At 37.1% G+C, this 27,165-nt stretch overlaps 1 protein-coding gene across 1 annotated transcript in view; it reads right to left on the bottom strand.

The window, feature by feature from the left end:
- The window catches only part of FRY (furry homolog (Drosophila)), a gene marked incomplete at its 3' end in the record, with an annotated part of 113,952 nt that overhangs the window by 49,831 nt on the left and 36,956 nt on the right, over positions 1–27,165 (bottom strand). The window contains exons 18-33 of the mRNA XM_009869257.1: positions 22,868–23,123; positions 21,621–21,803; positions 20,654–20,740; positions 18,670–18,929; positions 18,137–18,326; positions 17,261–17,385; positions 17,029–17,086; positions 13,677–13,768; positions 13,303–13,475; positions 11,433–11,593; positions 10,509–10,619; positions 8,394–8,548; positions 6,282–6,381; positions 5,801–5,972; positions 3,787–4,043; positions 1,718–1,864 (exon numbers count right to left, since the gene is read on the bottom strand). Of these exons, the coding sequence (XP_009867559.1) occupies positions 1,718–1,864; positions 3,787–4,043; positions 5,801–5,972; positions 6,282–6,381; positions 8,394–8,548; positions 10,509–10,619; positions 11,433–11,593; positions 13,303–13,475; positions 13,677–13,768; positions 17,029–17,086; positions 17,261–17,385; positions 18,137–18,326; positions 18,670–18,929; positions 20,654–20,740; positions 21,621–21,803; positions 22,868–23,123 (2,527 nt within the window). The remainder of the gene's footprint in view (positions 1–1,717; positions 1,865–3,786; positions 4,044–5,800; positions 5,973–6,281; positions 6,382–8,393; positions 8,549–10,508; positions 10,620–11,432; positions 11,594–13,302; positions 13,476–13,676; positions 13,769–17,028; positions 17,087–17,260; positions 17,386–18,136; positions 18,327–18,669; positions 18,930–20,653; positions 20,741–21,620; positions 21,804–22,867; positions 23,124–27,165) is intronic.

A 27,165-nucleotide genomic window follows, 5' to 3' on the forward strand; every position in this document is an offset into this window, starting at 1 on the left:
GAAATGAGACATAGCACAGGACTACTTCTTCCTCTTAGAAAACTGCCCCTATTCGTAGAATCATATGCCTTTTGTAAGCTGTCAGAAACACAACAGCCCTCATTTTATCTCTTATCTCTGTGATTTCCACTTGTTCACTGCCAGCACATCCCCTCCTGATGGAGGCCACCTTTGGGCCTCTTCCTAAGTCTGTCACGGGTTGTAAGATCAGTCAAGTTGGAAAGAACCTGGGAGGTCTCTCATCTAAGCTCCTGCTTAAAGCATGGCCAACACTGAGAGAGCCTCTGTCACTGTGCCACAACTGATGCAAAGATCTTAATTACCCTCAAGATATTCGGGATCAACCCCTTTGTCTTCTTCTCATATAAACTTTGAGCTTGTTCTTAAAGCACCTCCACTTTCAAATATTTCTTCTTTTGATTAACTAGGCAACACTGACTGCATAGATGCACTGATTCGAGAATATAAAACAGTAAGCTCTACAACAGGATACAACATCATATTGAAAATTGTTAGTCTTCTGTATTTTCTTTAGCCTACTGTCCATGGCAGCCACCACAAACACTTTAAGCAACGTATTATTTCAGCAACTGTAAGTGAAGTATGTTTATGAGGCTTTATAGATAAATTTAATCCCATTAGTAGTAATTTCAAAATTATTTCAGGACGATCAATAAAGAGAAAGTAACTAATAAAACAGCATATTGTAATTGTGCTGGAAAATTTACTAAATTTAGACTGCTTCACCCAGCAACTGAGCAAGAAGGAACATGGGAATTGGACTAGCTTGCTTTTCTCAGACAGCCTTGATTTTATTTTAACTTGAATAATAACAATATCCTGCACAGTTTGACTTACACATCACAGGAACAGTTATATAATTCATGACAGCCATGCAAAGGCAAAAGTTGAAACGACAAAGAGCTTAGAAAGGTTAGCTCTCTTGTGCCATTTGAGATGTCCCACAGAAAACCCTAGTATGTTGAAAAATTGTAGCACTTTCTTAAAAGCACATGCTTTTCTGAAGGAACATCTAAATCTTCACAACAAACTAATTAGATCATAGCACGTGATGTCCCATTTATGATACAATATCCCTTGTTTAAAGGACTATAAAAATTAAACTAATACTTTGAAAACTAAATGATTACCGAGAAAAATCATAAATTTAACAAATTCTTTGCAAACTAATTGATTACTGAGAAAAATTATAAGAATTTAGTACTTTTATTTCTCTTCATTTTTCATGAAAGTTATTTAACTTCTGAAGAGCTATTCTGTTTTTCCAATAAAATTTTAAATATATATTATCTATATATAAATTGCAGAATTGCATGCAATTCTGACAAGAAAAATATTTTAATATTTAATATTTTATTATTTTTTCTCATTCATTCTGGCAATTTATGGTCAGTCTCTATTACCGGCCCCATACACAGACATGCAAAGTTGCTCCTTGCTTGAGAGGAGTCCACCTCTTGCTTGAACTGAGGTGTGCTCAGCTGCTGGAGAATGAGATTCCCAGTGCTCAAGTCCTTTCTTGAATTTCAGTTTCTTGACTCATTTATTCCTGCAATCTAAGTTTGTACAGCGTGTGAGGGAATATGTTGATACTTAGTATTTTTGAAATGGAAATTAATTTTCGGCAGGTGATAGCTGTTTCCCTCATTAAAATCGGTGCAACCAATAGTAAATAAAATAAAGTGCAAATACTTACATAAGGTAAAAGGATGGTATCACTGCTAACACCACATAAACTAATGAGAAACTGCAGTGTTATCCTAAGGTTATTACTCCATTTTTCATTGTTGGCCAAAGCATTCCAGACATTTTCCATCTCTGGTCCAGGAATTTCATCTCCATACTGCAAAGGAACACAAGTATACACTTCCTGAAATAAGCACGTCTTTAAACTAAGGCATGCTCTTTTAGAGTGTTTTCTCATGCAAAGCCAACAGTAAAATGCTGTAAAAAGTGACAAAACAGTATTTTCAAAAGCTACCTGCCATACTTCAGAGCATAAAATCTATTTGAACATATTTAGGCTCAGATCTACAGAAGAACTTAAATCATACACAGACATAAAATATCTTTCAGGAACATAAATTCAAAAGGTGATCCTAAAATCAAGGCGTTTATAGTTGTTCGAGTAACTGTGGTGTTTCTGTGTGTCTGTACCTAAGTGCTTCAGCCTTCACAGTAGTGAGCAATCTGGCGTCTCTCTCCTGAGCAAATCCTACCAGAATTAAGCATTAGACAGCCCTTTGCTTTCACATAGGAAATGAGCAGCTTTTACTCTCTTTTGCAAGACAACAACTCCCTTTTGTCCAGTCAGTTAAACTGTTAGTGCATGATCCAGGGTGCGGGGGTCTAGAACTGAAGTTGTTCTGTTTCCTATACAAAATCTTTGGCTCCTACTTCAAGAATACTGTTGTAACCACTGCACAGACTGACATTCTGCTAGGATAGGAGTGGCAATCTCCAGGTCATGCTGTTCTACTGAAAATGATTTAATAAATATTAGCTACATTACACTGTTACTGGCATCTATATCTACTGTCATTTACACTGGCATCCCAGGTGCCAGTGCATTTATCACACATACAGCCTCAAAGTGAGGTCAATCAATATGGTTTGAATCATACTTGTTCACCTTTGAACAAAAACTTTATGTGGTTTTGGAAGCAACTTGCTCTGAGGACTGCTGCTAACAGGTGGTAAAGGTGAGACTACATTGCATCTGTTTCCAGCCCATAAAATTCCTCTAACAACATTCTAGAGACTCTGTACAATCAGATAATTCACAAGCCTGGATATGCAACACGTATCAAAAAAACCATTCTGGTGGGCTAAAGCGCAGACCCTGCATTACTTCACACATGCTCATACAACAAAAATCAAACAAAATAATAATTTTGTTTTACTTACAGGGCCTCAACATAAGGCAAGATCCAGAATCAGCTGCTATGTAGCATGGATACAGACCTTCTGCTCAAGAGAGGATTAACTCTGAGCAGGTTAGGAAATGTGAATGACTGTCCTATATGACATAGGTGCCATGCATTACTTCCTGGAGTTTTTGTATTTAGCAGTTCAGAGATATGTACCGAAACCGGGAAAAGCAGTGCCGGAGCAGGCACAGCACAGTCGTACAGCAGCCTGCAGCTCAGCAAAGAGAAAGAAAAGACGGATTCCCTGTACCTTCTCTACCAGCTGCTCAGGCATTTTATGTTAAAAAGTAATTGGAGAAAAGTAATCTTTGGTCCTTTATCAGGACCTGGGATGAAAAATACCTTCCCTTTTACAAAAGAATGCTTTAACTAGCCTCTTAGAAATCTATACCATTTTTTTCCATTTTCTCTCTCTTAAAGAATATTTGTTTCCTAGAAAGTACAAGTGCTTCCATAGGACAAATTCCAGGTGCTCATTCTCACCCCTAAATAAACATTCATCAGCTGCTTTAGACATTAATGTGGGAGGTGGTACAGGAGGGAACTGAACTTAGCTCCTCTATAACTAATCCTTAATGGACTCACTGTTAAGGTGTCTTTTTAAGAAGGGTAAAATACATCTATGTGTTCAAATTTTGAAAGAGAACAGTTTTAGCATTCTCCTTAAAAGAAAAAGTGAAGGAACTTCAAAACCAGCGCTGTGTCTGATTAGTACAGAGTGTTCCAGCGCAAAATTTCTGATGCCAGAGGGAAGAAACTTATTTTGGTTAGAAACCTAAGTTTCAATATTTCAGAAATTGTTTCACAGTTTGGTTTGTTCATTTTTCTTTTTTACCTTGGCTGTCATATACATGAGATTATTGAGAACCAGGGAGGTGGCCTCAGGAGAGCCCCAGCCATTGCCTTTTAGTCCACTTGTGACTGCTATTTCCCCATCCTTGTCCTTCAGTTCATCTTCTGGAGTAGTAGGGCTTGAACCGGGGAGGAGCAGTCTGTTGTCTACAAGTTCAATATTATGAAGCCATGGTAGCAGATAGGTAAGCATGATCTGTCTTCCATTTGGATGTGTTGTTGGAAATCGCTGGCTTACCTCTAAAATAATAAAAGTTTAAAAGGACAACACATTAGTTTACGAAGGAAACCTTAAACACACTTTAAATCAGATTTCTGACATGTATCAAACTGCCTGATGGTTTTTACCTTGCAAACCACAAGCATAAAAAACCATGTACTTGAGCTTCTTGAAGAGAAACATTAATCTAATGTTCACTAATAGCAAGCAATTGGTCAGGTCTTCTGTCTAAAATAACTAACATAGTCTGGGCTTAGAAAGAGAAAGTCACTCCCTGTTACTGAGCTTATATTATGTATTAAGTGAAGCTGATGTCAATAAAAAGGAAAAAGGATAATTTAGTTACTGGCAGTTATTCTAGAATTTCAAGAGCTGTAGGAGAATTATAATAAACATATAAAAGTGTTCTGCAGAATTACAAGTGCCCCATCAGCCTCCACATTTCTAAGCTATAACTCAAATCTTAAGGCAGTGAGTTTACAAAACCACCTTGCATATATTAGGAGTCTTATTTCCTATGGGGAGGCCTATAAAATTCATAGGTGGCTGCCAGTCCAGGGGAGCTTGTATATAGCACTTTATATAGTTTATAAAAAAAGAGCTGGCACTGTAAAGGAAAGGCATTTGGAAAATCTGGGATAAGAAACATGGTGGGCTTCCTGCCAAGGTGAACCACATTAACTCTCTTTACCAGAATTCTGTAAAATCAGTACAGTTAATATTTCCTTTCTTCCCCCACTGAAATTTTTTTAAAAAAACAATTTCCAGACATACACTGTTCTCCCTCTTTATGATTCTAGATGGATAGAAAGGGGCTCTGATTTGGATTGTGTTTCTGAACTCTTTTAAATGACACAGCCACTACAGCAACATGAATAGATGATAACAGTAATAATGTACAATATTTGCTTTTTTTTGAGATAAATGGGCTATCAGAATTTCACTACATGAGTTATTTATAACTTATGGTATCATGGGCACTGAGAAATGGATGAGGTATTGCTCCTTTACCCTTCCTCCAGCCCCTACAGACTGAATAAAAACAACAGAAAGAGATTTTAAGAACCAGTAAGAATTCCCACGATTACAGAGATTATGTTCTGTTATTTAAAAACTAGAGTAACACGCTAGATGGATTAAAACAGACCATGTTTCAGTATGTCATTGTTCCCAGGAATGGCCTCAGAGTGGGCATATTCTGAACGGTGCTCCTGCAGGTCTGATTCTTTAACATTTTTCTCAGTAACCCCAACAAAATGTATTTCTGATAGATGAAAAAATGATACTAAGAGTTTGCAGATGTGTGAAATAACAGAATGTAGAGATCACTCAGAGTCATTTGAATCACTGGTAAAACTGGACATGGCCAATCAGTCTTCTCAAAATTAGTCATGTTTATATAAAATGAGGAATTCTATCCTCACCAGTATCATCTATATAAATGTATATATAAGAAGAATCATTATGTTTAATATGATAACCCATTATAGTAGTTTGCCAATGTCATTTTAACTTATTCAGGCCTCTTGCGATTTCAGTTACCCTAAGATGACACAAGTGGGATAGAGTCCCCAAACAGAGTTTTTAAATAGCTGCTTTGTACTTTGTATAAAACCTCTAGGAAATATATATTGCATTCCTAAATCTGATTTGACCTGAACCAGAATAAAACCAGGTCAAGCTAAATTTATAAACAGATTTGCTGTTCAGTGGTGGAAAATGTCTATCATTTATACAAAAACGCAAAATACATAAGAAGTCAAGTAGATATAGGTACCTGAAAAGAGCGGAAGGGTAAGCTCAGGGTACATCCTTGCTAGTTCATAGGAAAGAAGGGCAAGTGAGACACTGTAAAGAGGTGGCAATGGGCCATGTGTACCATACAAGATACTGCCCGGTCTCTGCTCAGCTACCTTTTTTGAATAAACAAAAAGTTTTGATTCGAGGATCTATAAAAGACAAAGAAATAATGCAATGAGACAATGAAAATTGATTAATTCAGGCAATGTCAGCATTTCAAGTTTAGATACCAGAGAATGATCTATATGTTTCAGAGTAGACTCCCCAAATTTGAGAGACACCATAACTAATATTTTTCCATTCATTTTTATATAAATATTCCCATAAGTATTTATAGCCAAGTCAAACCTAATTGTTTCTTTTCAAAGCAAGACTAAAAAGCAAATAAACAGTACTTTATGAGAAGTTCACAAAAAAGCCCCAAAGACAGGAGGACAAAAAAAGGAGCAAATACATGCCTGCATAAGTTGCATGGAAATTTCATAAATCTCTCTGTTGGTGTCAGATGCCTTGAACAGCACTAAGTTTAAAAGCGTCACTATATCAAAAGGATAGTTCCTAGAAGAATAAACAGGACATTTTTTTGTGAATGTTGGTGAAGAATGCAGGTTATATTCCCTCTGATTTACTCCGTAATATGGTCTAAAGAAAATGCCATCCTTTTTTTGCTCTGTTCTGCCACCAGAATATGGGAAAGGGAGCTCTTATGAATACACGCTGCTTGATCAAAGGGCGATCATAGTGAATGGGAAGAAAGAAAGGATTTCTTATAATTACCTTACACTAATGCTTAGGAATGCACTGAGCTACCAACAGTGAGAAATGCAATACCTGTGTCCATATTTGACAATTCAGTTTAATCTATAACATAAACTGTTTAAATAACAGGCCAACACCCATGAGGGAAGATGGGTACCATGAAAATTTTCAGGGATAAAGTACTTCTTAAGCCAAGCTACTATTAAAACAGTCCCTTTGGAGTAAAGACACCATCTATCTCTGACATGAACATTCCCAGATGTTAAACAGTTCTGTCAAAATGGTATTCAAGGAGCAAACATGAAGAAATGCTTCAAATACTCCACTCTCTGCAATGTCAACATTAATTGCACGGGTAAATATATTAAAGGATTAATTTAATGAGAATATTGCTAGGTAGGCAATTCCCAGTCACAATATTTGGATTTTCACTAAGTAGACTTCCACTTTCTCATGATGATTTGTAAATGCACCTAATTTAATTGCGAACCAAAAATTTTTCATCCTGGATGTAAGCTACTGGGCTCCTGAATGGCTGCAGAATGCCTGTTTGGACATATTAGTGTTAAAAAACAGGGCAAATTCATGTGTGATATGGCAGAATCTTGCTAATTCCATGTACTAGCTGCAATCCATCCTCTACACCTGTCTCTTAGTCCTTCTACCAAGTTTAAAAAATAATCATAAGAAAGAAATTAAGGGAAGTAGCTTCTTTGTAGATATATGGACATCAGCACTGAGATACATTACTGCTCATTCTACAAGTAGTTTAAGCAGCGGCCTCTCTATATAAACATGTTGATTGATGATAGAGGAAAAACTGTTAACAGCTTTCAAATATTAATAAAAATCCTCATGCAGATCATACTCTCAATTTTTACCGCAGGTATGGGAAAGATTATTTTTTAGGACACAGTGGCATATGTAACACAAGACTGGTTGAAAACCTGATATGTTTATGTGTTCACTAAACAAACAAAAAACCTTTAAAAACCTGAATTTGCAAAAACTAAAACTAAATTCCATTCATATTTTTCAAATCTCAGTCTAATGCAGCTTACAGACTAGTTGTTCCTGTGAAAACAAAATCTTTTTACAGATGAATTCTGAAACATTTGACTTGTTTTGATTTGCTATAGCCCAAGTACTTCTCTATTGACCTATGCTGATCAGCCATCTTGCCAAATTACTTTCTGTCAAGTGTAAAATCTGCAGATTTTAGTTAGATGCAAGTGTTCTTTTTTCTTTTTTTTTTTTTTTTAGGATACCATTGAATTTCTCTATATATTTTGTCTTGAAATAATAATAATAAAAAAGGACAGATTTTTACGATGGCCTGACACAAAAGCAATATTTGTATTTCTGTCTCCATGTAGCTTATTCTTGCTTAGCATTAGCAGCAATGTTGATAGCAGTCTACAGAAACCGCCAAATCCAATGAAAACCTACTAAAAAACAAACGAAATAATGACTTTCGAGTCAGTAAGATTTAAAACATTTTTCCTTTTCTAAAGTAAATGAAAAACCATGCCATATGTTTTGAAACTAGACTTAAGAACTATATTCAAATTAAAGTGTTGTGGTTATTTTGTATCTTCCTGAGTAAAACAGCACAAAAATGCCACAGATTGCAAATATATATCGTCCACCAAGCACAACACTTTGTATTCAGAATAATGGCAATGAAGTGATATAGTCCCCAAGAGGTGTTTGAGAGGATATAAGAGTATGACTAACAATTCTTTGCAACACAAGCCAAATGTTCATTTTTGTTTATATTTGAAAGTGTAGCTTAATAGATTAATTAATACCTGCTTCCACACACAGTTGCAATGGCTTTGAAGCATCCAGAGGCAAGCTGGTATGATCCAGTGTAACATCGATCTATAGCCCAGTTGAAGAGATTGATTTGATCAGGATTCAGTTCTAGCAACAGGACTACAACTTCACAGCCAAGCTGATGAACCTGAGCATACAAATACATGTCAAAAAATAATTGCTGAAATCAGGTATGTTCATTCTCTTCAATTCTTAGCCAAAATAAGTAAAAATAAATGAAAAAAACCCATAAATTTATTTTAGGATAGCAGAGTTGAAACTTGATGCAGTTTTCCGTATTCCTCACTTGGAAGAAAATTGTATGCACAAAGACTACATAAATAAAATAAATTTTTGAAGGAAGTTTCCAAAATTAAGCATAGAATCTTCGGAAAATCTAAGACACTGTATAGGTGTCTTGGGCAACTTCCATTTGTACTAGTTAACTGATCTCTTAAATGTTTATCTCCTACTTCATGGGAGTTTCATAAAGTGACACACTTCCATGTTTATCCTTCTTTTGACTAACACAAAAGCACAAAGACAAAGAAAAGCAACTCTTGCAAGCCTGGGGGTATGAAAACTTCTATGTTTAATCCAGTTACATCGAGTAACCTAACAACTCTCCTCACAGACCTTGTATCACTTAATTCTGGTACCAACACCGCTACCAACACACCACAACTAAGGCTCAGACTGTGCCTTTGTGTTCCCTCAGTAAATTATAGTACTGGAACATCAGACACTAATGTTTATTAATATCCTGTTACTACATGTAAGTAACTACTTGTACAGACTGCCAAATGGACCAGGTAGGATCCTTCTCTTCTAAATTTGAACTAGTTGTATAGGCAATGCAGTTTAATTACAGTCCTTCCTTACAATGATTAACCATGAATTATAGTGATTAGCTTAAGGAAACAAATTTCATCTATCAATCATAGCCAAATTTTGCATTTCAAGGGGAAAAGTTAAAGAAAGGTAATTTTTGTCCCCAGTTATTTTATGAGTAGGGTATACTAATAATGAATTAGACATGGTGCTATACCATTTGTTGTTGATAATGAAAATGTCTCAGGAGAAAAAATGTATCTCTTCCTTTCTCTTGTCCTTCTTTCCCACATCCATAAGAATTGCAATTATACATACCACTTGCACATATGTTTACAGCTCCATCCCCACCAACATTCCGAAAAATTATCTAATTTCCAAAACATTTTCTCTGCAGCTGTCCCTTCTTTCTTCTGATTTGTCCAACCTTTTGTTGTGCTACTCCATTACCATTTCAACAGCATGTATCCTCTAGCTGTTCCACAAACCTTTAGGTTTTGCTGTCTGCATTTTTTTACCAATCACAGTCACTTGTGGTGGTAAGAGACTTTTAGGCAGAACAGCAGGTCAAAGTGCAAGATAACACAAAGGAAAAGATCACTGTTCTCTCCACTTGATGTAAACCACCAGTCTACCCCTCCTAATTCAAAGAGAGAGTCCAATCAGCTACAAATGCAGAAACATGACAAGGTGGTTACAAAGTCAAAACCCATCTTCACAGAAATGAAAAATGGCAAGAATAGTAAATTACAATTTCTTTTTTTTTAAAAAAAAATTTTTCTGTACTCTCCTGAATCATTTATCCCTTTGACTTCTCTAGAAGACCTAGCCACTCTCTTTCACTCAGATTTGTTTCAGGAACATCTATGTCACCACGCAAGAAGAGATTCTGCATTTTTATTCCACAGAAACTTGAAGTAGGTGGGTAGAAGTACCACAAATCGAAATACAAGTATTTTTGAGCTTGTGCCATTTCTAACCTTTATCAGCAGATGAAAAGTTTAAATTATCTCTGTTGCACACAATACTGAACGAGAAGGCAATTTTTTAGATATATTATTTACCTACATTCATTTTCATAAATAGTAATCCTTTTACTATTCAAATGCTTTTAAACTAATTACACTTTTTTTTGGCATATATATTGGAACCTTGCATGAAACTATTGTTTCCTGCTTAAATGTATCCAGTTATTGTTCTCACAATCACAAACTCCTGTCTCACCCAATACAGAAATTACAATTATCCATCAGTGTTGCATTTTGGCGAGTACTTACACGTAAATCTTGACAAGCCAGAATGTTATCAAGCCATTTGTAGAGATATCCATCAGGGGAAAGGCCAACATTATCAAATACAGGTCCACAGCAGAGCACAGCTGACATGGCCTGAAACCAAAAGAAACTTCAGTTACACAACAAAGTAACATGAATGAACCTGTTGAAATAATCTGGGCTCAGATCCAGGCTAACAGGACTGCCACTTATTTTCTTTTTGAGGGAATTACAGTGAAAATGGTAACAGCTCATTTTTCTAGAATTTGGTAATTACATTGATAGATGTTACTGGGTTCGAGATAATGCTTAGTTTAACCATTTTGGATGGAATGCTATAGCGCAGTTTCCCCATTCTTCAAGATACTGTCATTTTGCCCAGTCTTCACAAATCAAGATACACACCTACTAAAGTACACAGAAGTTTCAATAATATCTTTCTGCAAAAATGAAAGTTGTTTTACACCAAGTGATACAGCTTATATGAGTACATAATCTATTACTTTCCCAGCTTACTTATGTGGGAGAGTTGCAACCGGTTTTGCTGAAAAAGCGTTTTATTATTATTGAGCATGTCTCCAGGCAAGCGTGGGAGACAGTTCTGAGATATGTATGTGATACTGAAATGGCACTATATTTAATTTCAGAGCCTAAGATCCTCTCACTGAATCTGATAACCTGTTAATGAACAGCTAAGAGAAATTTTAAAATGCGTTCTGGTTTTAAAAATAATTAGGTCTGAAAAATGTCTACATGGCTCATATTGCTACATTCTATGATAACACTGTACATACACATACACACACACAAGCTTGCACCAAGTATGCCAATTCAAATATCTGTGAAATGTAAGGAAATAAACCCCAAAACAAGCTGTATTTTGACTGGAAAATTTCTATCACTGATTTTGACATGAAGCTTTAATACCTTTAATGCACAATACTGGTATCTTGTAATCTGATGATTTCTATCACTGTAACGGTCCAGCGGAGTGAACATAATACTGAAAGGTCCCGCCCACTGGCTGAATAAGATGAACAGGTGATGCCTCAAGCTCTGCTGAGGGAAGAGAAATCTCCTGTGGTGAACTAAGTGAACAGAAATAGAAATAGTTGTGATTTGTTATTGTTAAATACACATTCATGTGGCAGTGATGATGACATTAAATGTTCAATATATATTTACTCCAAAGTATTTAAGCTTCTTTTAAAAATCTAACAGAGTAAGATGCATCTTACCTCTAAGAATCTTCAGTTCTGAATTAGTATGTAGTTAGACAAATTGGAAGGAATACCATACACCTGACTTTAGAAACAGCATGCAAGAAACTAATTATAGCATCAGGCTTTTCACTGCCTCTTGCATTTCTTTAGTGGCAAATACTTACTTGTTTTTCTCAATTCTTTAAACGCAAGCCCCAAAAACACATATGTCTTATTCTAACACAGTAATAGGTTGTGACAGGAAGAAAAGAACCTTGGGGCCAGTTTGATTACGACGAAGATGTGGTGTATTTTCTGAACAGCTAAATTAGATGAACAAATGAAAAATATCTATGAATTCTTAACCATGTGGAGAGAGAAAGAGAAATCTTTTAAACAACAGGTTTAATTCCCTTAAGCAAAACATGATGGCAGAGGCGGTACTACGTTTATTAAAGAGACAACTGCTACTTGCCAATTATTTTTCACCTAGAAACTGTGCCCGAAGCCAACAAAGTCTAACTAGACAAACGAATAAAACAAACTAACACAAATCAATATGAAGAGTGGCTAAAGATGACAGATGTTTCCATGATAAACATTTGTTTGCTGAGAGTTAAATGTTATGGCTTTATTAGCTATTGATGTATTCTAAGGCTGTCTTGTTAGCAGAAAATATATCTATGGATTACTGAAATGCATCAGTTATTATTGTATTCTTTCAAAACATACAAAGTGGCTGTTTCATCTTAAATGAGATAGCAGGGATGCCAGTGTTTCCTTATTTTGTGCAACTATTATGTAATTTTTTTTTTATTTTATAACTGAAACAACTATACAACTTTGATAAAATTTGCATACCAGAAATTTACATGAAAGCATTTGTACATTATTTACTCTCTTACTCTACTCTTTTGAATTCCTCTCTATTTGTTGCTACCAATGCTGCTACGTCCTGTCATAAGTGATCTGGAGATCACAGATTTAAACAGACTGCGTGATCTCCAGTCTGCATCTTCCAGTAACTACAGGGAGGCCTTTAAAGAAGATTTTTTTTTTTTAAGATTTTTTTTTTGCTAATGGAGTTACATTTCTGATGTAATATACAAAAAGCATGAAATCAGTTGGAGAAATCTTTGCTATATAACTGGTGTTAGGTAACATGGGATACAGCCTCATCACCTCGGGAAAGTTTTTCACTATATGTATTATTGTACATTTTCTGTGCCTACCTATATTCTTCAAGGCCTGTCCGAATTTATGAAGAGTTTGGCAATAAAATCAAACAGAAGAAAATAAGGCCTTATGTCAAAGAAATATGGAGCTCCCAGAGGTCACAGACAATTTCTTTGCTGGCTTTTAGAGAGGTGATTCTTATATATGAATATTATAAGCTTCATCAAACTTTACTGGTTTTTTCATTTGATCCTTAATAGACTTTTGAACATGTTTTTCTCCCCATTCCCCTTTATACTCATTAAAGGACAATTCACAAGCAGTGAAAAAAGCACAGAAAAAAGACATAAAAAAAATACTTCTCCAACACATGTATTAAAAACAATTTCATAGTACGTTGATATAATTTAGCACCATACCTGGAACACACTGAATCAAGTTGGCAATCATTGCACTGAAATGTGCTCTCATATCCTTAAGGATTTCAACTTCTTTATCATTTTCAGCCTCCAGAAGCATGCGAGTCAGATCAACATACTCTAAGAAGAGGGCTCCAAGGGCTAATGTATCTCTTTCCAAGGCTCCATTTGTACTAACATAAAGGAAAGTTGTACATTAATATAGGGTAACAGTGTAGTTATACTTACAGCTTTCTGATGAAATGCATAAAAATCTCTCCATGTCTCACAGATTACACAATTCTTCAGAGAACATACAGCCATAAACTGAGTGTTGCAAACACTGAGAACTATTTCACTTAAAGATCAGTATTTATGATGAGTGATTGTCCTACCTGTCACTTATAACACCAGCATCAGCAAGTAGTTCAAAAATTCGCAGTAGCTGCAGTCTTAGTAGATCTCGACGTTCTCGACGTTTCTTATTCTTGAAATTTAAAAAAACAACCATTTTTTACATGCATAAGTGCCTACATTAAAAACTAATAACTTCAGAAACGTCACAGTAGTGACATTTAAGAATTACAGTTCCAGCATCTTCTTTGTGAACGAATTTGTTTGCTTTCGGATATTTCATCATAACAGCGTGCTTATGCATCAACACTGAAGTAAGTATGGTCAAATTTTTCTCTTTGTAACTATTCTTGAACAAACTGTTAACAGCTACTTTCATCCCCACTGAAAATGTGGAAATGAAATATTGGATAAAAATGAATTAATATTCAAGGTTCCAGTGCAAAAATCATGCTATTCTCAGGTCACAGGGATATTCATGTTAGCTTAACACCACCTAGTTTGGTGCTGGAAGCATTGTAGAGTGCAGAACTGATATCCAGACCTCAGGAAAATATTTTAGTGATTAGACATTCCTGAACTTGGCAATGCTGCAGCTGCATGAACATCCATATTCAAGTTAGCTCCTAGCAGACACCACTCTAGGACACCCTAGGCTGTGCTCACTGCAGTGGCTGTACACACAGTTAACATGGTCCTCCCCCAGAACAGGACTGCACTGTTGTTAACTGGTTCATTGCATCTCATTATCGTCTAGAAAGCTGTCCTTTCCGTCTTCTGTCTTGCCCTGAAAGATGTGAACGCAACAAGGCCTGTTCTTTGCCAAGGGGCTAAACTGACTTGTTCCTTTGTGTCCTGCATCCGCACTAAGCAGAACACGTGAGAAGGTCAAAGAGCTGCTATTGCGCTCAAAGAAATTTGCCACCAGAACAAGAGGAGCTCAGAGAAAGATCAAATTTTCCTCTTCAGAATGTCCTAATGGCAATACTGAGTTGGATCAAAGGCTTCTCTCACTCAGTAGTCAGTCTTTGCTGATGGCCAGGAGGAGATGCTTGGGATATTTTCCTGGTGTGCTGACCCAGGACTGGCTGTCAGCAGCATCCCAGCCAAAGGTTCTATTCAAATTGTTATGCCATTTGACCTGTTCTATTTAGAGCCCTGTTTTTTCTCCCTTTACACCTTTTAGCTTCCAGGAAGCACATGTAGAGAAAAAACCCAGTTTTATTGTAACACAGTACTGGACAGGCACAGCTGCATCCCACAGCAGTGTCGGAGGCGATCTGGCGAGCTCTGTGCCAATGCCCATGTGGTGGATCTTGTGTAACGTCTGTTTTGGTTTACCCCTGCAGTTCTTGGCCGTGCTGGTAATTTTCTTTCTAGTCATAGCATACACTAATTCAAGGACATTATTTCTGATGGGTTGGATACCTGCCTCTGACAGGGAAGCCTTCCATATTCGCTACAGCTACACCACCCACACAGTCACTCCTGGGTTTACTGGTGGTGCTGCTTGCAGGAAGCTGGCCCAGTTGTTCGTATCAGCAGCAATACAGAAATTAACATTGCAGTCTCTTGTTCTCATCTTCCTCTACTGACATTTCTATGTGCTAAATTTGCTCTTACAGCACACTATAAATCTCTGCATTCTTGCAGTTTCTTTCCTGAGGGTAGACTGGATATGTATGTCTCTAGAAAAGGCCTTTCAAGTCTAAGTTGTCTTCAGTGCTGTGCAGGTAGAAATAAATGGAGAGGCAAGTGGCTGCACTAATGAGTATTAATCCACTTCTGCCCAGTATCAAAACAAGTGACCTTCAAACGAGTGACTTCATAGGGATGGAAGGCACACAAGTGAACTGAGGTGTGAAGCAACACAGAGCAGAAATGGTAGTTAACATTTGCCAGACACAGAATTATTAAGAATTGTCCAACATAAAACTCAAAATGAATGAAGCACCCACCAAGTGAATTAATAGTTGTTTATTTCCATACTGGGCATAGCTGAGAGTCTCTGTCCACCTAGTAACGATTTCACTTCTGCCTGATCACCATTCTCTGGCTTTTCTACCACAGACTACGACCCAGTAAACAGGGACAGAACACCAGGTGACCATGACAACACCTTAGTGTGGAGGACTAAGTGGTGAACACACCGTTTGAAACTGCTGGAGAACCAGGTAAACAAACCTGTCTAGATTGCAGTATTAATGCAACAACATCATTTTCTGCATGCAGCCATGCAGACTTCTCAGCAGAGCTGCCTCCTATTCACATTGCTCCAGAAGACCTGAAGAAGGCTGGCTACGTCCACGTGGCACTGCATGTTTTCACAGAATCACAGAATGACAAAATGTCAGGGGCTGGAAGGGACCTCAAAAGATCATCTAGTCCAGCCCCCCTGCCAGAGCAGGATCACCTACAGCAGGTCACACAGGAACGCGTCCAGGAGGGTTTTGAATGTCTCCAAAGAAGGAAACTCCACAACCTCCCTGGGCAGCCTGTTTCCAGTTTCTTACCACAAACTGCCTGCTTTAACCTGTTTTTGCAACTCGGCCTACAGGCTGCTGGTACAGGATGACAGGAAGCATAGCAGGGCAAAACCAGTTGGAGTAGTTTGGAGGACTGTGCTTGGTGGCTTGGTGCCTTCTGGGGCTTGTTCCTGGAAGTGAGCCACCTCAGATTTCTGTCTTGGAGCCAGCTGGACTGGTCCAGAACTGAGCCAGGAAGGGAAAACTGAGCAGAAGAGCAACAGTTCTGAAGCTCTCCCCATGTCTTTCCTGTTTAGCTGCATAGACAACACCTGTCAGGACTGACACAAGACTAGTTCATCTTCTCTTAGACAGGTTGGATGACCAGTTAGGATCCTTTCTAGCACTACTATCTATTATAACAAAAGAGAGTACTATAATGAAGGTGAAAACACTGATAGATTTGTCAATTAACCTGTTGTATTTAGAATGAAAAAATGTAGCCAAGAGAAGTTGAAACAGATGACCCTGCCGACGCCGCAAATACAAAGCAGAGCTGAACGCTGCTGTGAAATGTGTCTGTAGCCCAGCTGTGTTACAGGGCAGTTTTTACAGACATTTAAAGCGAATTTCCAATATATCGAGTTCCATATGAGGAGGTTCCATACTAGGCTGGAAATTTTCCCTCAGAATGGATTTCTATACTGCACATTTTGTATCACTGATAGAATTTAAATTACAATAATTTTAGTAGAATTATTTTAAGCTATGTTCTTAAACACAATTAACAAAATTCTTGTTGCACACAGAGCTTAACTTGCCACTTTAGTACAAAAAAGTATCTTTGTATTTCAAAGAGAGCGAATTACTGCTTTAAAATTAATTTTGCAGTTTAGACAAACTAGCACATTTAATTTCTGCAACTAACCTCTGGTCTCCTTTCTAGGGCTTCTTTCATCAGTGGGTGAAGTTCTTCTACTAATTCCCTAAATTAAAAAAAAAAAGTAAACAAATCTAGTCTCCTCTGAGAAGCATCAACATTTTATTCAACACATAAAGACAAATATCTAAATTGTAAATAAAAATCTGCACAATTACAACAAAAACAATGCATTTGGATTAGAGGCAAGTAATTGAGAATGTGATAAATAGGGAAATACCTGAAAACAAGGGAATTTGTTCTTCCAAATCCTAACACAAGTGACTCTGTTATTTCTATGCTTTCAAGTCTCATCAAAGGCACTAGCTGCTTTAGTAAGACTCCAACAGATGGAGTTCCAATGGCCTAAAATATATGAAGAAATTATTGACATTTAATTGTCAGGATTATCAATATTAAGTAAATGGAATAATTATTTTTTTTTTACAAAAAACACTGTCGAAGAATCAATATGCAATTAAAAAATGTGCTGAAATGATTTTACTACTAGGGATGTCAGTACACCAGGTTCAGCTGGATGTCTGCTACATCACAATCATCTCAATAAGGCCTAATAAATAAATATATCTGGGAAATCTGTTTGCTTTCATTCAAATTATTGTAATTTACTTTATTTGTTGTTTCATTAAAATATTCCAGTAATTGCATTTGTGGAGCTGTCGCCCCTCTCAGGTTGCTACTACTCGAAACTGTATTTCATACAATATTCCTTCATGTCCAATAGTCATACAATGTTTATTCCCAAATCTGCCTTATTGCTTAATAATGTTATTAATTCACACATTGGAGTGCTCTACAAGAAAACAAAGAGGATGACATTCTAAAGTCAGAACTTCAGTATTTTGAATATGTATCACCCATAAGGCAAAAAAAAGCAGTATTCTGAAAATGCCCTAATTTTTGCCAAATATTTATTGACATATCATGTTGATACATAGTATACAGATGTTTTAATAGTTATGTGCCTTAAGCAGTTTGCATATATCAAAATATTTCCTTAAGTAAGTGAAATACTTTCACCAGGATAGGATTTTGCACGTTGATGCAATTTAAAACTCTCCTAAATTAATAATTTGTTTGAAATAGGATGCATCACCTTGTTATCATAGTTCACTGTTCCATCAGGAGTGGTAGCCATGATCTCAGGTGTTGAAGCACGCAAGTGTCCTGGGCTCATAATACTGGGCTTTGCTACGCCAAAACAGAGAATAAGATAGTTTCTCCACAAAGTAACATAGTTGTCTCCACTGCTTGCTGTACTTGTTTTCTTTGCATTAACAGGAATGCTAGAATTTAAAAATAAAATGAAGTTATTAAAATAATTTCCCAGTCTTAATTACATAGTATATCAAAATATTTTAAAAGGGAATAAAACATGCTATGTATCCATCAGCCTCTATTTAACATGACATGATACACAGGAAAAAATCAACAAAGGCTGAAAACTGGAGCTTTCCACCTTAAAAATTACAATTGTGAAACTCAAAACTGAGTATCTGGATAATGCTTTTCAGGATTTGTGAACTGATACTGAAACATGAACTGATACTGAAACATGAGACTCAAAAAAGCTTGTATTAAAATCACACAACTCATAAAAATGAAACTTAAATGCAGATTGCCACTTACTTCGGATCCACAAGAGGCATTAGCAGCTGTAGCCTCGTGAAAGCATACGGCCAAGCATAGCTAAGAGCTGTAGGACAATGTTTTGGTAAATTCTCCTGCCTAAGGAAACTAAAGAGGCAGAGAACCCATGGGTCTTTAACGGACTGTGCAAATATCCAGACATGGGAAGGACTTTTCACATCATAATGGCTGTTCACTAGGACGGCATTCCACTCCACCAGCCACTGCAAATCCACGCTGTGTGTTAATGGGATTGTTGTCTACGGAGACAAAAGATAAAAAATCCCAGTGACAGTTATTTATTCCCTGCCATGCCCTCAGTACTTGTGTTTATTTTCAAGCTCCATGGCCAACTTCTGTTGGATTTTTTTATACCAATACTTTTATGCTTCCTGTCACATTGCCCTTTCACTCAAGAGGAGCTTTTACCAAATGCTGATTAGAACTATCTCATTATTTCCCCTCTGGTTCTTCCTTAAACCTCCTATTTACTGTGATGGGCACAAGAACTTGCCCTTAAACTCGACGATAACTAATGCTTATGCTTATGAATATAATCTCATTGTCACTTGCTATTCTCCTTGCTGCCTGCACTCATCCACTGCCCCTTGTGTGATGCTGCAGTCTGTGACAGGCACAGACTGTCCTCATGCTCATTGTTTGAACAGCCAGACAGAGCCTTACCCTATGATTAAGACTCCTACGTGCTATGACAATACGATAAATACCAATGCTATTAATATTCTTCAGAATTCATCAGGGCGTTTGAAATATGTGTGTAGGAAATTAATAAGCTGAAGCAGGTGCTTAAGCAGTTTTAATCCACTTTAAAGCCTGCTACCTTCAGTGGCATGCAAGGCTCTCACATCAACAAACCATTCCTCTAATTTAAATTTTGTCCTAAGAAAACAATTTTGTGAAATGAAAACTTAAAGCTCATGTATTTTGGCATCTTCATTATTCACTTATCAGACCTCAAACAGGATGAAACATTTACCTGCATCCTGCAGCCACTGCTACAAAAGTAATTACTAGATTATCACTCCCTGCTGTACTTGTCAGAAACCAGGTACACAGGCAATACATTTGCTTTGCTGTATTACATATACAATTAAAGCACAAAATCCAAACCTTCGCCTATAGAAACTGCAACACTCTAACCCAGGTGCTTTTATTTCAGCTCCATTTCCTAATTCCTGAGTTACAGAGTCAATATATCTCCCGCTCGCTCAGTTTCTAACCCCACAACTCACCTGTTTTCAGCTGTACAGTTCGATGTCCCCTTCCTACTCCAGGAAAGGGCCCTTACGTGGCAAGCACTGATTGTTGCTTTAAAGTTAATGAGACTGAAAAGTGCCCAAAGCACATAGCTTCTGCTCTCTGGACAAGGGCACTAATCTCAAATAATAGTTCACAAAACAAGTTGCTCTCAGTATCAGTTCTTCTGCTGCTACTTTTTCATTCAAAATGCTTCCTGCATCCCTGCTGCCTCTGATGGCACACTAGGATCATTAAACCCATGAGAGAGCAAAAGCAGGGATTTACCCTGAGTTATTCCAGGGTTTAGGCTTAGGTCTGCAGGCAGGGCTACTTCCAAGTACACAAGGGAGCTAAAGTTTATTCCTTCTGGGACAGATGATAGCAGTGAGTAATTTCCAAGTCCCCAGGCATTAGCTAGTGCTGGAAATAGAGGGGTTTTCAATGGTTTGTTTGGACGCAGGTCACAGGTCCAGAATCTAAGTAGCTTTGATCACAAAGTTTTTAATATATTTTTTATAGGTAATAGCTTCTATATTCATATTGTGATTTTTCCATGGAACAGATTGTCTGAGACACTGTGGAAAGCCTCAGAACTCTTGGGTAGGTAGCTGGAGCTTTAAACCTGTATGATTTCTAGCAGCTTTATTCTTAGTATTTCACGTCTGATACCTGTTATGTCCACATGCTATGCAAACACTAGCAGTAACAATAAAGTAGTACTTACTGAGTCTGAAACAGCCACATGAATAAAACTTTCAAGAATAGAAGAACTCAACTGATCCATGACATCAATCATAGGCCTGTCATCATCCTGTATAACACAGAGGACACAAGTTAACTGCTCTTCTGACCAAATTATTTCCCTCCTTACTTTTCTGGTACATGAAAAAGAACCACCTAAAAACTATGAAATGAATCTAAAACAGCTGAAAAAAATTGACTGGTAATGATGGGTGCATTTTGTTTTTTTCATATTAATCTCAGAATCAAGTTCAGGCTATGGTTTGAAATGAAGTTAATTTGTGGCTGTAGCTCACTGCTTACTGAACAAAAGCACATATCAGAAAATCCCAAATGACTTTGGATAGCTGGTATCAAAAGACTGAAAAATTAGCTTACTGTTTATTAAAGCATTCCTTTGCCATGAACACACATATTTGTGTTCTTAGGCATCTAGATGGCTCACTGAGCTGTGACCGCCAACACACAACAAGACTCTCCATATTTCTACATCCATAAAAAAGACTTAGAGGTCTTTACTATACAAGGAAAATGTATGTGAATGATCTTAAATGTGTCTTACACTGTGGGTTTTTTTTTTACAAAATGGTATGCTACAGGAATGAGTTTAATTTCCAACACAAATTTATAACCCTGACAATACAAAAATGATCCATGCAGTAAAAAAAGGCTTTAGAATGTCTTTTAAATTCACAGAGAAAATATGACGTTGCTGTACACGTTTCCCTTCTTGTACAGGGCATGTTACTAATGTTACATTGTTGAGTACACGGAAACATTTGTAGTGTTAAGGGAAACAGAAATGGTAAGCTCAGATCAAATGCTTTTTTTATAAACTAAGTGCATACCTGCTACACCCCAGCAATTAGGATGAAAGCAACTGTGATAGCAATTTTGAGCTTTACGTTTGGAAAATTTCAATTCAAAGTTCCAGAAAAGGAAAATCATACCTCTGCCTGGCCAAGGGCCAGGAATAAAGCACGGATCTCTCTGAGGATTAAAACAGCGAGTTTACGTGTAGCAACCTGGAAACTACACAGCAGAACCAATGCAAATCCTTCAACTGCATGCAGTACATTAGAATAGGGGCTTCTTTCAGACTGTATCCTGTGGCTGGATCCATTTGGTATCAACTGTAGAACACCACAAGAGGGAAGAAATGTGTTTGAAAATCAAGTCTCCAAGAAATATTCTAAATATCTAAATGCTGAAGTAGGAGACACAGTATTCCCTCAGACAACCAAGTTTTGTTTCTTTAAGTTGCCTTGTTCCACAAAACCAGTATGTAAGAAGAATCCTTTGGGCCAACCCCTCCCTCTAATTTGCAATTAAACTACCTGCTTTGTTCCATCCTACACTAGAAAAATGAACAGATAAGTCAGATCATGAAGAATTCACACTTTCTCTACTCCAGACAGCAGGTCCTCGGGTGCTTCCTTGATTCGGTAGTCAGCAACACCTTAGGTAGGCAGCCTCTAGAACCTGACCCCACCAGTAAAGTGTAACAGTATCTACTGAAAAGTATGTGAGGATTTCTCTTTTCTGCATTTTTCATAATATTATTATTACCTATTTATTAATGGTCCTCTGTGATATAAAGCAGACATCATGCTTGCCCACAGAAAAACATTTTCAATGTGATTGGGTTAGGAGATAAGAAGCCTGAAAATCATCTCTCATAACGAAAATATCTGTGGGACAGTACAGATGGGAGGAGCAGGAGAAAAGCTGTTCAGCTCCCAGGAATGTTTGTAACACATGGAGACTGAAGGCTGTAGAAACAATCGAGTTCTTTGATGTTTTTGAATCAACCAAATGAAACGGCTACAGGAACGGAAGATCCACTTCACCCTTCTCAGAGTTCCCAGCAGCACTATCAATCAGTTTCAGTCCTGGGAAAATCTCCTTCTGCCACATCTACATACACATATTTCACTTTATGTGCTTTTGTTGATGTGCATATTTCAGTTGGACATGCATTCTCTTATGTTGCTCAACAAAAACAACATCTGCTGTATTACACAAGGACATGGCTGTCCTCAAAAGACATCTGAACTAATTACCTTAAAAAATCTTCTGTAGTGAATTCTTCTCAGGTGAGTAAAGACAAAATACATAAACCACAGCAATACCAAGGAATGTAATTTCTGCCTTCAATTAGTATAAATGTTAGGACACAGATCTCTTGATTTCATACCTCTCCAGATCTTGTTTTCCCCTGTTCAGAAGCCTTTCCTGGAGTGTGTATTACAAGCTTCCATTGCGTAAGCAGCTGTAGAAGCAGCTTCAGTGATGTATCAAGAAGGGTATGATGCATATCATTCACTTCACGTAGCAGAAAATTAGTAAAACCAAAGAGAACATCCTCCCGCCAGTCAACAAAGTCAACAAGTAGCCCCTGAAGAGAATTCTGAGCAATGTGTCGAAGTTCATCATCCATATGGATAGACAGCCTGGAAGTAGAAGTAGATAGTAGGTAACAAAAATCTAAGGGGTGTTTATTGTGGTAAAGAGCATATGTTTCTTGGTAACTTAACACTGACAGAAAATTCCCGACGACAATGTAGATTTCAATGATGCTATCACAGTTTCATTATTACTGACCGCAATTAACATCCTTAACCTCTTTTTGTACCATAATTCTTGCTACAACAGCACCTGAACATATTCATGGATCCAAAAGAAGTCTTTGTTCCACTCCTAAAAGATAGTATCTTTGAGGTATGTGATTTGGCAATGTTGCTCTCTCTCAGAACCAAGTATACTTTTGATTTACTCACTTATAAAATAACTTCTATTTAGTTATGATGACAAAAGGCTTACAGGTTAATACATAATTTCATAATTTATGTATTTAGTTGTTTACTTTCAATATAAAAATAACAGAATCACAACACCTCAGCTGCCTAACAGTTAAATCTTTACCCAAGAAACAAATCACAATTATTGAAAGAAAATCTTCAAAAGAAATAAAGAGAAGCATTTGAATTCAAAAGTACTTCATATTTTAAACAGCTTAGGGAAACAGGAAAAACAGACTGAGGGTTTTCCATTCTTTTAAAAAAACACCAGACACCCCCAAAGTCCTTCTGAAAAATGGTGCAATTTTAGATCTCATATTCAAATTTTATTTCCTTCTGTATTTGCATTCTGTTGCAAGTTCTTTCCAATATAAAAAATCTTTTTATTTTCTTCTGACATAAAAATTATCAAACCACCTCTGTGTTGGTAGCTTGGTAGAATAAAGTAAATCCAGATCAGTGTGTTTTGCAGTTTTTGGTTCATCGCCTTTATGATGTACTTTGTTTTAATTACCCATGAGACTGTAATTTTCTGTAGTGTTTTAGAACTCATTTTCAAAGTATTTTATCTACATTTAATCTACATAGTTGAAAACGAGGACGCATTATGAAGAAATGGACAGAAAGCTACGAATGAAAATACAAAGCGGCCAAATGGAGTGGAACCAAATTCCATTCAGCTGTAACTGTACTACGAGATGTGGCTCGTAACAATGTTGGTGTATTATAGCTGCCTAATTGGAAGGCAGGGGACATTTCATTAAGTCAAAGGAAAGTGACTGCTATGAAACTTCACCCTTGGTGAATGTAACTCCAAAAATAACTGTTACGCTTTAATAACCACATGACTTTCGATATAGATTTGGAAACCCAGTATTTTGTTGTTCTAAAAAAGGACCATTCATGTCTCTTCTTTGGAATGCCAAACCCAGAAAAACAAGCAAAACCCCTGAGACTGTGATTAAGTCATCCATGAAATGACTTCCACAATGACACAAAGTAATAACGGAAGAGAAAATACAAAAGACATGCGTCTCTAAAACCAAGTTACTGCGCAAGGGCAACATCAAATGAGATGAGAGTCAAACTGAGCATAAGAATGCATCTATGTATTAACACTATATGACAGCGGCTTGAGGAAGCAAGTAACTGTTACTTTGTTTGTTTGCGCTTGAGTCAGTTAAATTTAAGACCCGTTTGGGAATTTGTAATGAATGGTTTCAGTGGGCAGTGAAAGGGCAAAAAGTACAGTATATACTTGACATCTGCTTTACAGCTTATAATTTGAATACAGCTGTCCTGGAAGAAAGTCTAACTGCTGAGTTACAGACTCCTTCTGGAAACAGCCAAAAGACACATCTGTTGTGAGGATGAAAAATTCACACCAAACTGTGAATAAAAGAACCCATTAACCCAAAGATGTTATTTTAACTTTATTTGAAAGAAAATATTTAACAGCTTTCCATCTCAACAACACAGCTCCACACAAATCCCTGACAGAACAGCTTCTCAGTTTTTTTTCAAAAACATGGGGGAATAGAAATCTCACCTCTTCCAAGTTTTTTGTCCTTGTATTGACTTTAGTCTCTGACCCAGAAAACACACAATATTGTAATGCAGTGCTCTCCAGAACAGCAAAGATCTCCTGGGACTACTTTTTCATAACTGGGAGAAGAAGTCAATCCAGACTCAAGTAAACATGGGATGCTATAGAGAATGTATAAGCAGCTCTGGTGCTGGGCTAGTCTAGAGACTTACATTAAGATCAGACCAGGTAGCAATTACATTAAAAAGGTTACTACTTATTCTCTGAAGCTATGTTTTCGTAAAATGTTTTCAGTCCATGCTGTCCCAGACTAAATAGACCTAATTCTTTCAATTTTTGTTCTTTATCTTGTTCTCTTGCCAGTCTCATCTTCAACTGCAATGTCTCAGCTTGGATGTTGTTCTCTAAATCAGACATCCTTGGTACTGATTAGACCCAGGAGAACTTTTTCAAGGATCCTTTGGAGTTATTTATATTTACATATGTGAATAAGGTTTGACTCTTCACAGGAACATCAATTTTTTGTGTGTTCACTTTGTGATCCTGCTCTGCAATCCTGAGAGCCTACCCAATTATTTCAACACCATGCTGTATGTCTCCTTGAAGCACAACCTGTCTGTTAACTGCTTTCCAGGCTGTCGTGCATCCACTTACTTTTATTTAAATTGTGTTTCCCTTGCTTATACTTGAGAATCTGATTTAAAACCGCATCAATGTCTTGTAGATGTCGTAGGATGAGTATATGGAGGAGATGAGAATAGCTGCCCAAAGGTCCCCTTGCTAGGGAATGGCTGAGCATTTAATTGCTTTCCAAGTCGCTCTGGAGATGCTGTTCTCGGCTCCTCTTGCTGTCTCACTCCCTCTCACAGTCAGACTCAGATAACTCAGCAGGCCTACCGCTTGTATTGTCCCAGCATGGAAGCTGCCCAAGAAATGCTTACCAACTGACTGGGGCTAAAGAATCACAACCGACATTTTCTGCAGGAATTTTGACAACAGAATAAAGGTAGACCAGTGGTTATATTGACAATTGTGAGACTTAAGGAGAGAAGCACTAATTTATGAAGAAATCAATGCTGGTCTCCAGACCAGCACACAAGCAGCGAAGGGTCTGAACTGGAAAAGCTGTGACAAGAATGGATATGTGCTTTCTATCAGCTCAGTTAAGGCCATTACTACGGATAGAAATCTACTTAAAATATTTAATTAAAGGAAAACATGTCCTTTTCTGTTTCGCTCAGGCAGAACTGATGTAACTATTTAATGTGGTATCTGTACACTTTGATAATGTGATGATTTAAAGCAACCCACAAGTGCTTTAGAGCAGGGAATGTAAACACAGGGCAATCAGGCTGGCCATGCACGACGGCCCACCTATCGCTGGCTGCAGTTTTAGTTGACTGGCTGTCTGCACTCTTTACTACTAGCAGAATTAATTATTTCACTGTTTTTGCACATCAGTGGGAGTTGGGTGTTCATAGAGTAGAAAGAACTGCTTTGGCATGTAACCCTCTGGTTTCCACATCTGTCATTCCTCACAGCTATTTCAAAAGCAAGAAGGGAGTGGCAAAGATCTCTTTGTCACAGTTACCTGAGTGCAATAGGCTGCAAGATCCTTGTGGCTCCATTTACTACCATAATCCACTTATGTATAAATAACACATGCTGGAATCTGACTTCCATACGAGAACTGAAATGTAACAGACTTTTCTGTACTGATCATTACCTGTTATCATAATTATTTGCAGGAAATCACTGATTTTATGTCCTGAAACCTGTTTCAGCAGTCATGTGTTGCAAATTACCTTGTTCAGTGAATTAAAATCTACCTAGATAAATTCAATGGATTCCAAGTAGGGAGGTTATGTGACTTAAACTTACTCTTTTTTTTTTTTCTTTTTTAAATTTTATGTCTAATAATAATAATAATATTATTTTAAAAAATAAAAGTTTTTTTAAAGATATCACATCTAGAACACTCTGTTCTACCAAACAGACAGGTGGGAATCATAAATCAAAACTAAACAGGTATCTCCATGTTTTTCAGCTACACAGATGTTCTCTCCTGTTAATCAGAATGCTGTGATGGTTAAAAAAGGTAACAAATGGTGAAAACCATGAAGAACACTGATTGAGATGTAACCTACA

This window comes from Apaloderma vittatum, unplaced genomic scaffold (genome assembly GCF_000703405.1).
Source record: "Apaloderma vittatum isolate BGI_N311 unplaced genomic scaffold, ASM70340v1 scaffold16435, whole genome shotgun sequence".
Classification (NCBI taxonomy): Eukaryota; Metazoa; Chordata; class Aves; order Trogoniformes; family Trogonidae; genus Apaloderma; species Apaloderma vittatum.